We start from the raw sequence: 12,463 nt of genomic DNA on the forward strand, positions 1-12,463 counted from the left end.
TCTCTTCTTTTTTTGGCTAAAAAGAAAAAGACTTCTATGAAACAAACTCACTCTCATGTGGTGTGTGTTAGTTTAATAAATGCATTGTTATGTTGGATGAAGTTCCTAATATGTCCCTAAATATAATGAAAAAATGGACGGCAATGGTGAAAAGACCAATATACAACACATTGTTAAGTTTAAGGACTAAAAAACTAAATGAGAGTTCAAGACTAAAACTAAACTAGGGATAAATTCAGCAATTACTGTTATAATTAAGTCATTTGTTGATAGAAACGGATTGAGATCGATAGATTGTTCCACACAATCTATATCAATGAATTGCAGGATAGGATCAAATTGTGGCCTCTTCTAAACTTTTTCACTAGAAAGGGTTTACTCCATCAAAGTGCGTCTCTTCTTTTTTAGCTCAAAGGAAGACTTCTATGAAATGGACTCTCATGTGAAGTTTTAGTCTAATCATACATTGTTATGCGTAAATTTTTTCCTCTGCATGACTTCAACTGAAATGCTATAATGACAATCTATCCATACTACGTGAGCCGCCTTCCGAATCAAAACTTCAGGAAAATGACATGTAACGGTCACTCACCTGCCCACCTACCATTCCATATTTTTCCAATTTTTTCTCTCTGCCCCGATGAACCATAAGCCAAGCAACCATTTTTACAGCCCCTACGCGTTTCCCGCAAAAGCACTTTCATATTCCCACTCCTGCCCCTCCTATATATGCACACTCCCAAATAACCCCATCTTTCTTACAAATAAATTTTCCCCAATTTGCTCTCCTGCCCTCAGGTTTTTTTTTCAAATTCGCTCCTCCAAACCCCCACCCCTTACCCTGGGGAGAATTCAGTTCTTGCGATTACACCATAACTAGGGTTTCCGTTCCGGAGTCCTCTCTTTCTCAGGTAAATCTATTCCAATCTCATCCCCCTTGATTCCAAATTTAGGGTTTTTAATCCCAAATTTTGCTTCTTCTTTCTGTTTCGTTGTGGGGTTTCTGAATTTTTTGATTTTCCAAATTAGGTTGATTTCTGATGGAGTGAAAAGTATTGAGATTTTAAAAGTTTGGATTTTCCATCAATCACACCCATATTTTCACTTGAAAAATAAATGGTAGAATTGGGTTTTTTTATTTGTATTCTTTGTTTATTTTAAAGTATATCGATGTCGTTGTTGCTTGATGATTGTAGTCTGAGAGTTCCACGCAAACTTGTCCTTTTGTAAATTTCTGCTGTATTTGTTTAATGGGGTGTGCTATGTTCTTAATTTTTTATTTTATTGTTAGATTTATTTTCAATTTTGATGTTAAATTATTGAAATTCTGTGTCTTTGTGTAATTTCGGACAGGGTCAACGTATTTTTGGTTGGGGGAGGTGTGGGTTACAGCCTGCATTGGAGGATATATAAACTGGAGTCATCGCGATGCTGGGTTTGAATCGTGATGGCTTCAATATCGCGAGCTTTTTCTTTCATTTGGCTGAATGGCATCCACTTGAATAGCAGAGGTCAATTGGGCTATTGACGCCCTCTCCTCTCCCTCTGTAAACTCAGGTTTGGATTCACTGCCACAAACCCAAGTTGTTAAATTGTGATTGGTACGGTAGATTTTCGCCCGGTTGGAATTAGTATTTAGTTTAACATGAAGAAGAATTTGGAATGTACTTATCTGAAAAGTAAAATGAAGAACAAGAAATTCTAACGGAATGGTTTGGTTTGGCTGTTGCTTGATATGATTTTGCAGAAACAACTTGATGGTCAAACAAGAACCTTTCTTTCTGACTTTCTGTTTCAGTTCTAATTGAATTTTGTGAAGGCTAATATGTTAAAGTTACTACATATATGTGTGTGTGTGCGTGGACGCGTTACATATATATGTCAGTCGTGAAATCTATGATTTGTATAATTATTTGATATGTTCTTGTGCAGGCTTCTGGAAAACATTTCGTTTGTTGGTGGGAGCTATAGTTATTACTACAAATATTGAGTTTCTAATGTTCCTTAAGAGTTCCTCTCTTGCTAGAATGATGGGCTGCTGCAGTTGCTTTGGCTTCATCAGAAAACCCAAGCGGAAACCAATGCCTAATTATGGATTTAATAATCACTGTTCCCAGGAGCTGTTGTTGGATGATGATATAGAAGATGATGATGATGATGGTTCATATAATGGTGAGGTTACAAGAACTACTCACGCTGATGAAAGTGAGCCACAATGCTGCGGTAATCGTTCTGAGGAGATTCTACACATCAGAGAACTGAATGGAATGATTTGTAGGCCAAGCCCTGTGAAGGAAACCTGCAAAGTTGTTCGCACAGAGGTAAATATTTTATGTTCTTTTGGGGTACAAGGTACCATAGGTTTAGGTTTGAATTCACTTCTCGTACCAGTTATACATTTTTGCATGCAATTTCAGGATGAAAATGGGAATAAGATGGTCAATGAGTACGTTCGTGAGTGTAAGATTGGTGCAGGAAGCTATGGAAAAGTGGTAATTTTTGTCACTGATAGTGGTTTTTCTCCCTACTTCTTACTGGAAATGTTTCTTCACTCTTTTTGTGTTGACATGTGCAACAGGTTCTGTATCGAAGCCTTGTAGATGGACAGCATTATGCAATTAAGGTAGTTTTTCTTTGTCTTAAATTACTGGCTTCAGTATTTTGGATGAAAGAGATAACTCTAGTCATGAAAAGTGCTTTTCCTGCTCCTAGGAAATTTCTGTGCAGTAGATGAAAAACAGTTTTGATTGATGATAACTTTGTAAAACTAAAGTACTTAGATAAAGGCTAAGATAGCGTTTAGTATTTTCTTGGTATGTTCAAGGTAGAGATTTGGTTGTGTTACTATATGATATGAGCTATTTATTTTTTTATTATAGAGGTTAAATAAGTTGAATTTTTGCAGGCCTTTCATAAATCTCATTTATTAAAGCTTCGAGTTGCACCTTCAGAGACAGCTATGACAGATGTTCTTCGCGAGGTATGCCTTTTATGTCTTCTTGTGTGAGTACATTTCTAGGTTCATAATGGGAACTCTTAAACAGTTGCCTTGTAGATTATGACTATTGTATTTTCTAGATTCTTTTATTTCTTCTTGTTCAGGTGTCATATAAGTTTATTTGTGTGCATATCTTGGGTCCGTAATTTATATTTATGTTGTTGTAGTTGTCCAACAATGCTGCATATTCTACTCTACTAGAGCCTAACATTTGTTATACTTTTGGGTTTGATTGCTCTTTTGCTTTTATATTAATGAAAGATAACTTAGGGTTCGATTTTTATTCACTCTATTGATAAATGCTCACTAATACTGTATTCCTTTACGTATAGGTTCATATTATGAAAATGTTGCACCATCCTAACATAGTTAATCTCATTGAGGTGATTGACGACCCAGAAATAGATCATTTCTACATGGGTACTAACTGCCTCTCTCTCTCTCTCAATAAACTTATTTGCTTGATCCTGCAATGATGTTTGCTGTTCCAAACTTATCTCAAAAAGAAAAATGATTTCAGAATGTCGTCCCTTACAAGATTTTTCTGGAAACTCTGGTGGTTTTTAATTTTTATACGTCTGAGTCGCTACGGAAATTCACCATACAAGTACAAAAAAATCAACAATATATGACCCAGTTGCCAAAATTAAAGGACACCATTGTCATGTCTTAATTTTTCTCATCAGCATTATTATTGTTATTTCGAACATTGAAGTATCAATATTTTTACAAAGTTTGTATTTTTGGACAACATACGTGGAGATGTATTGAATAAGACACATGGTATGTAAAAAATTATCTGGAAAAAGAAAGTGAACATCTTGTGTTTGTGAGATTATCCTAATGCAATATATTTTCACATTAGGATTACTTTCATGATCACATAACAGATATGTTATTCCTCATATTTTGAAAAATTACAAATTTTATGGCAAAATAAAATAAAATGAAAGGTCAAAAGGTCATCATATGTTAAATTTTGAGAAGATAACAAGATAGACAATGACAATGGTTTTCTTGGTAATTTTCCAAGTTGATACAATCAGCCCATATAAATAAGCATGTGCATCGCTGAAGGTGACATTAAACCTTACAAACTCTATTAGACAACGGACATAACTAAAAAGGAAAAGAAATCATATTTCCATCGGAAAAAAATGGCGAGGGGACTTTAGACTAATTAATAATCGCTATGCTTTAATGTTAAATGTTAACCAGTACCATTTGTTTAGGCCCATGCTTAACTGCAAGTTGTTCTTTTTCTTTTTCATATTCTGTTATCAGTTCTTGAATATGTTGAAGGCAAATGGGTTTGTGAGGGCTCTGGTCCACCAGGTGGCATAGGAGAACATACTGCAAGGAAGTACTTGCGGGATATAGTTTCAGGGCTAATGTACCTCCATGCTCATGTATGACCTTTAAAATTCAGTTTTGTATATATGCTTGGCCGAGCCCTTCTCTTTTTTCTGCTTTTGATGGGGATACATATTGTAAAGGAAATAAGTTTAATCCTTGTTTATCCATTTGGCCATATTTCTGGTGGTTAACACGTGGAGGATTTTATTTAATTTTCATGTGAATAATAAAACCATCTTAATATAGCAGGCACAGAATTCAATCCTTTTTAGTGTCAACGTATGTGCGCTTACTAGCTTGCATTGGTTATAGAAACAGCTGAAGCCAAATAGAAAGAACATTACAACTCTTTTTTCACACACATGTACACTATAAATGGGGATGTTAGTTGAGTTCTCTGAGTCACAGAACATTGCTTTTTTTACTCTTAACATTAGGGTACTTGTGTTTTGTATATCGTGTTTGGGGTAATCCCTCTTAGGTAGTTCTTGTGCATTATCCTATTTGATTGTTAAATCTGTTAATTGAGTTCTCTGAGTCGCAGAACATTGCTTTTTGCTCTTTACATTAGGGTACTTGTTTTTGTATATTGTGTTTGGGGTGGTCCCTCTTAGGTAGTTCTTGTGCATTGTCCTATTTGATTGTTAAAACTGTTGAATACTTATTTTATAACTATGATTGATGTTCCATTGTGTGCGAATGCATGACAACAATTTAGATTATCCCAGAAAAACAGGACTACGCATACAGCACTGTAGTTTTTTTCCACCACATATGATATGTATCTCACTTTAATGCACATTGGTTTTCCATTTTTACTGTTGTGATTTTCTTGTGGTTCCTTTGACAACAGAATATAGTGCATGGCGATATCAAACCTGATAATCTGTTGGTTAGTCGCGATGGTACGGTGAAGATAGGGGATTTTAGTGTCAGTCAGGTTTTTGAGGTAATGGAACTTCTGAATGTTGTACAGTTTAGACACTCTTAGGATTTTTCTTTATTTCAAATCTGCTGAAGGAGACCATAAGAGTTATTTTTCTGTATAATTGTCATTGACTTGAGTTTATTGTTGTTGTGGATGTATTGCTACCTTGTAATCCTATGTTTGTGTGGGGGACTTTCAAAGCGAAGGAAATTTTAAGTCAATTGGTAAAAATGCGGTATAAGAAGATTACCAATGAACTACATAAGCACTACAAAACTATGCACTAAACAAAGGACTTTCATAATGACACCTTTGAAGGTACTTAGCCTAAGTTCCATGGAACTTTGAAGTCCCTTATCCAAACATAGGGTTAGAGCAATAAATTACTTTTCTGATTTTATCTGTTTAGTTCTTTTTTTACTTTTGTTTAAGCCATGTTATTTGGAGTAATAACAGTTCACAGTTACAATTAAGTGTTGTGTTGGCTTCATGCAGGATGATCATGACGAGCTGCGGCGATCTCCAGGAACTCCTGTTTTTACTGCACCTGAATGTTGTTTAGGTTAGATTTTCTTGCTATAAGATAGGTCAAATTTTCTTTGCAAGATATAAAAATATGCAAGTAGGTCTTCCAGTGGCTTTTTTGGGCCTAAGGGCACATCCTTCTCCTCAAGAAAACTGGTGGAAGCTCCTGGATTCAATCTATCTAGCGTGAGCATGCAGTTAATTAAAAAAACGAGTATATATTCATCTGCAGTGAATAAAGAAAAATGGCATATAAAAAGTACCCATCTGCTTTGACTGCAAGTTCTCAGTTGACCTAATTTGACCTATAGCTTGATCAGTGCCTACTAGATTTAAATGTGGACTTGAATATGTATCTGCAAATTGTAATTGAGTTCAGATCCATAAAAACAAAACAAAAAAGTCTAAATTTGATATGAATCTCAGTTTATACTACATACACACATCTAATTTTTATTCCTTAGGGGATATACTAGTGGTTAATGTTATAACTTCCTCAAGTAAGACTTGAGTCCAAACCTTGTTCAGTGTTATTTCATAAGAAAATAATATATAAATTTTTTATTTTGTGGTCTTAGAAGGCTAATTAATCATATAAAGTAATATGAGTATGCCTATGCTATTATTGATTTTTCAACTATACTCAAGTCAGTTGGCCATGAATTTTTCCATTATCTCGAGTCTAAGTTTAAGAAGATTTCCAGGTTTTGATCTGATATCCAACTGCTAAAGTAAAGAAAGATGATAGAAAATCTATAGTTTTGTAACTCAGGAAGATTATTACCTTACAATTATTTTCTGATCAACAGGGCTAACCTATCGCGGTAGAGCTGCTGACACATGGGCAGTAGGGGTTACTTTGTACTGTATGGTATTGGGACAATACCCATTCCTTGGAGACACACTTCAGGATACATATGACAAGGTATGAAGACACCAGTATTCCTATGCAAAACCTAAGTATGTCATAAGTTTTTAGTCGGTGTTTATGGTGTTCCCTATAACTTATCTGATTGGAACTTTCTCCTTGCAGATTGTTAATAACCCTTTAGTACTTCCAGATGATATGACCCCACTGTTAAAAGATTTACTTGAGGGTCTTCTTTGCAAAGGTTGGTGACAAGCAATATTTTGATTTGCGGTTGGTGCTTTTCAGTTTTTTTGCAACTCTGTCATCCTTAATTCTTCCACATCTTCCCCCCCCCCCCCCATTTGTATCTTATGTAGACCCAAACATGAGGTTGACACTGGAGGCTGTCGCAGAGCATACTTGGGTTATTGGAGATGATGGGCCGATACCTCAGTATTCATGTTGGTGCAAGGGTAAGAGTTTGCGAGAGGAATCTAATGGGATGAAAGATGAGTGTAGCATAACCAATACCGGCTAGAGTGTTTAGGTTGGATTTGTTTATTGTACAGTAGAAAACTTAGGTTTTGCTCCTTTTATTTTCTCTCTTTGGGCTTGCTATATGATCTGCAACTGCAAGGGAGGTTAATCGTGGCAAAAACAAGTCTCAAAGAAACTATCTGCAACTGCAAGGGAGGTAAATCGTGACAAAACCAACTCTCAACGAAACTTTTCTGGAAGCCTGGAACACGCCTTGCCTTGACCGAAAAAGGAGGCAAGATGTTTCGGCTTTCCAATTTTGGTTTTCCAGTTGCAAAAATTGTTCCGGTATACTGGCTTTTTGGAATTGTCATGACTTTCGTGAGAGAATGGTGTTGTAAGTTATACTGCATCCGGCCCTTGGAAACTTATCGTTTTTGGACTACCTAAAGGAGAAACAGAACCTTTTTCTCTGTTGTGTATTTTGTGTTGCTTCGTTTCCTCTGCTACACTTAGTTTTATAGAACAACTTACCTGGTCTGAATAGTGGACCATTCCTATCTCGGCATAAGCTCATCCAGAATCTGACAAGTCAAATGAATGGCCACTTTGGAATCTATTGTAGGAAGTACTTTTGCTCAAAAGCGCTTTTCTTTGTACCAGCTAGTGCCTGAAGCAAAGCTAATTTTTGTTACACAAACAATCTGGTTGCCGTAAACACTACAACCAATGTGCCTGAAGCGCTTTCTTTAGAAAAGTGCTGTGTAATTTAAAAGTATTTGAAGTTTAGAACTGTCTTTGGAAAAGTATTGCTATACTTGCCACATTTGTACAACCTCCTTAATAGAGATAGGGCCTGCAACACGTGGTATGTGGCACGCAACAAATCGTCGCACAAGGAAAACTCGAATTTTGTAGCCACCATTGTCCTTCTAGACGGACAAAATTATGACTTCTTGTTGATGCACAGAAATTAGGAGGTAAGACATCTGGTGGCAGCTGCAGTTTGTCCAACATGGCGTTGCATTAGTAGAGGGCAAAATCAAAGATTTTCTACTTGTGTGAGGGGGGAAGGTGATCGGAGCACATTTTCCATTCGTTTTTGTCATCCGCCATGTCGAAGTAAAACATTTTAGAATATAAAGACGAGACAAAGATTGCATGGTTGAATGCAATAGGACTGCCACGCTCTTCTGGGCCTGGATAGTACGGCTTCAAAACTGACGGTTCCGGCGGATCTAACCAGACCAGCGTCGAATTTCTGTCGAGAAAACCTCAAAAGAGGGGACGAAGTGGACACCAGCAAGGCTAATGGGACGATAAGAAAGAGCGAAAAGGCTGGAACTTCCCTTGTACTAAGGTTGGCTCCATTTGTGTGCCGAACTTACGTGTATCAATATACCAGACATCTTTGCATGGATGATATCTCATTTGGCCTTTTACGGGATCGTATCTGCTTCTCGCACCGCCGGCAATAACAATGTGGTTGCCATAAACACCGCAACCCATGTGGACCGGAAGATTGGTGCCATGAACAAACCATGCTACGCGTAAACTACCTTTGCAGGGCGATGAAGATAACAATTCGCTCAAATCGATAGAACGAACGGCAAAAACAACTGTGCCGTCAATTTTGTACTCGGCAAAACATAAAAACAAAGACTCTCTCCCATAACTTCTTCTCAGGATTGCACGGGCTTCACATCCCTCTCGCCAAGGTATGATCCTACGATCCGTATCGCAGGAAAGAAATCCTAAACTAAATAGAAAGAAAAAAAATCAAATTAATCGTAATCCCAACAATCTCAAAACTTTATGTAATTCATGAACTCTTGACTAATTTATCACAACGCGATAATGATCTCGCATCAATAGTTTAGGGTCATTAGCTATAGTTTGGATGAGATATGGTGTAATTGTGACACTAAACTATTGTGGTTATTAATTGTTCGGTAGAAAAATATTGGGGTTTAATTAACCACTTATATAATTCATAGAGAAACAACGAGGTGGACTCTCTGTCCACAAATGACCATAGGTCAACGTTCGCGTAGACTCATGGTGATTCTTGAAAACAACAGTTTCCCATTCATCATCAGAACCAAAGGCGCACCTACCACCTTACCCTACTTTGTTAGGGAAGTATAACCTTGTGGGTCAATGAAATTCATTGCCAATGTATTTCACACTCCCTTCTTAATTTTCGGTCATCGAATCGAATAAATTGAAAAAGATCAATGATAAAAAATTAATAAAGTTGTGTGGACGTAAAAACCAATATGTAAATATCACTTTCCTTCATATATACAAAGAAGGAATAGAATTTTCTCTCATTACAATATTTTAAGAAGATAATATAAGGTAGTTGATTTTGATTAAACAACTTGTAACTAAATACTATGTTCAATTTTTTTTCTCCACTACAAACTGATTAGATTAGTGTGTAGTGTAGAAACAATTTCTTGCTTTTGTTGTACATATATATTTGCATTGTATGTTTGTTTCTTGTTTTTGTTGTATTTTTTTGTATGCATTTTGAGGAAAGGCTTATAAATGAAATTCACTCATGCTATCGATTTTTATTATTTGTTGTATTAGGAGTGTTCTTTAACTAGTGATGTAGCCTGGAGTTATAGCCCACTGGAGAAACAAATTTTCAGGATTGGATTTGGTTTCCAACTGCTAAACTTGAAAGAAAGAGGGTTGAACCTTCATTGTTTGGGCAGTGAGCAATGTTAGTAGACCAAATTTTTAAATCAAATTATGTGGATGTTGATGATTGAATTATTACTTAAGTTTTGATTAAGATGATTATTTCTTATTACTGACACATTATTTGGTTTACAACTTTGATCTACCTAGCATTACCCTTGGACAGTAGGAGTTACCATGTTGAGTGGCATTTGAATTTGTTCCCTTTATATCCTCACCCTAATTGGGAATTTAACAATTCAAATGAAGGTCGTATTGGGAATGCTCTTCTAAGAAATACTTCTGCTTAGAAGTGCTTTTATAGGAATCGATTTTGCTAGGACGCACCACTTTTCCTTCTTGAGGAAGGAGCATAGCCAACACATAAAAATGGGCTGGTCGGTCAAAAGCTCGGGGCTAATTTCCTTCTGGGGTAAAACAACGTATAAAAAAGGGTTCGGCTATCAAAAGATCGGTTTCTTCGCAATTCAAAGTGGACAAACTATGGAGCCAAGAAGAGAGCTTTTGGCAGCAAAGATCTAGAGTGAAATGGCTTCAAGATGGAGACGCTAACACGACTTTCTTTCACCAATCCACCTTACAGAGGCGAAGGAGAAATAAAGTGATAAAAATTAAGGATGTGAATGATGTATGGATTGACTGTCCAAGGAAGTTGAGGGAAACCATTGATAGCCATTTTATTAACCTATTCACTTCGGTGGGGGCTTGGGAGTGAGGGTCTATTTTGTATTGTGTTAATCCAAGGGTGACTATTGAGATGAATGCATCCCTTGTAGCTCCGATAACTGTGGAGGAAATAAAAGATGCAGCGATGCAAATGGGTGGATTAAAAGCCCCTGGCCCTGATGGTTTCCAGGGCATTTTCTATCACTCTTTCTGGGAGAATGTGGCGGGGGAGATTAATGGTGTGATTGAGGAAATAATGAACAGAAATGGCAACCCCCTCAAAATCAACGCTACACTTGTTGTTCTAATCCCAAAAGTCCCAAACCCGGATACAGTTTCTCATTTCCGACCAATCACTCTGTGCAATTATTCTTACAAGATTCTGTCAAAAATCATGGCAAACCGCATCAAGCCCCTGCTTTCGGATTTGATCTCTCCTTCGCATAATGTATTCGTAGCTGGAAGACAAATCCAGGACAATATTGGAATTGCGTATGAGCTATTCCATTTTCTCAAAACTCGGAAAGCTAAGAGGAAATTCGAACTTGGGATTAAACTTGACATGCACAAGGCGTATGATAGGGTGGAGTGGGATTTTTTTATGGTAATTATGGAGAAGATGGGGTTTGATCCTAAGTGGCACAGCCTTGTATTGGGGTGTATTTCAACTGTAAACTTTGCTATCATGCTCAATGGCCAACCTGGGTCGAAATTTGTTCCCTTTCGTGGCCTCAGACAAGGTGATCCACTTTCACCTTATTTGTTCCTGTTGGTAAGTGAAGTCTTATCCTTACTGATTCAAAGGGCGAGTGATACAAACAAGATCAATGGTGTTCAATTTAATCCCCAGGGGCCGAGTATTTCTCACATCTTCTTTGCGGATGACACTCTAATTTTTTTAAAGGCTGATAAGAAGAACTGCTCCAATATTGTGAATCTAATCAAGGAGTATTGTCTGGCTTCTAGGCAGCAAGTTAATATGCAAATGTCCAATGTGTTCTTTGGTGCAAATCTTCCTAGTGCTCTAAGAGTGGATCTAGAAGGTATTTTGGGGATGCCTGCGGTGGAGAACCCTGGGATCTATCTAGGAGTGCCCGCCATCTGGGGAAGATCTAAGAAGGGGGGATTGGCTTATGTGAAAGAAAGGGTTTTGGGAAGAGTTCAAGGATGGAAGCAATCAACATTATCACCAGCTGGAAATGAAGTTTTGATCAAAGCGGTGGTTCAGGCTATTCCGGCCTACTTGATGAATATATTTAAATTTCCCGCTAATGTGTGTAATGATCTTGACTTTATCATTTCAAAATTCTGGTGGGGTCACAAAGGAGATGAAAGGCGTATTTATTAGATTTCTAGAAACACTATGGGCTTACCGAAGGCCGATGGGGGTTTAGGATTTCATTGCTTCAGGGATTTCAACGATGCCCTCCTTGCTAAGCAATGTTGGAGGTTGATTCATGATCCATACTCTCTTTGGGCTCGAGTTCTGAAAGCCCGCTCTTTCCCTCATTGCTCTTTCCTTGAAGCTAAGTGTGGTGGAAGAGCTTCGTGGGCTTGGTCAAGCCTTTTTTCAGGAAGAGATCTACTGCTGAAAGAATCCCATTGGCAGATTTTCAATGGGAAAAAGGTTCGGGTTTGGATTGATAGGTGGCTCCCCACTCTCCCAGATGGACACCTTCTTCCTTGAGGCGGTGTTCAGGTTAGCAGGAATGCTCGGGTGGCGGCATTATTGTGTCCTACAATTGGTGGCTAGGATATAGATTTTCTAAAACCTTTCATCTCGGCGATGGAGTACGACGCCATTGTGGATACTCAGATTGGTGATCCTAGTTTAAGGGACAGGTTGATTTGGCCTTATGATCGTCGAGGGATTTATACAGTTAAATCGGGCTATCACTATGTTCATGCAAAGCCGGCTCAAATGGTCAATTTGGGTTCGTCTTCCTCCTTG

At 37.6% G+C, this 12,463-nt stretch overlaps 1 protein-coding gene across 2 annotated transcripts; it reads left to right on the forward strand.

Moving 5' to 3' along the window:
- The first annotated feature begins 696 nt into the window (after positions 1 to 696).
- Positions 697 to 7,616, forward strand: LOC126589757 (serine/threonine-protein kinase GRIK2-like). 2 transcript variants are annotated; one of them, XM_050255143.1, is made up of 13 exons: positions 703 to 911; positions 1,354 to 1,557; positions 1,933 to 2,321; positions 2,418 to 2,492; positions 2,579 to 2,623; positions 2,906 to 2,980; positions 3,331 to 3,418; positions 4,283 to 4,407; positions 5,208 to 5,303; positions 5,778 to 5,844; positions 6,617 to 6,732; positions 6,841 to 6,919; positions 7,035 to 7,616. In XM_050255143.1, exons 3-13 carry the CDS (start codon positions 1,998 to 2,000, stop codon positions 7,193 to 7,195), a joined length of 1,251 nt encoding a protein of 416 aa, XP_050111100.1. In that variant the 5' UTR covers positions 703 to 911; positions 1,354 to 1,557; positions 1,933 to 1,997; the 3' UTR covers positions 7,196 to 7,616. The 2 variants fall into 2 exon arrangements, with proteins under 2 accessions (XP_050111101.1, XP_050111100.1); XM_050255144.1 differs by lacking the exons at positions 3,331 to 3,418; positions 4,283 to 4,407 and having other exon boundaries at positions 697 to 911.
- The last annotated feature ends 4,847 nt before the right edge of the window (positions 7,617 to 12,463 follow it).

This window comes from Malus sylvestris, chromosome 11 (assembly GCF_916048215.2).
Source record: "Malus sylvestris chromosome 11, drMalSylv7.2, whole genome shotgun sequence".
NCBI lineage: Eukaryota > Viridiplantae > Streptophyta > Magnoliopsida > Rosales > Rosaceae > Malus > Malus sylvestris.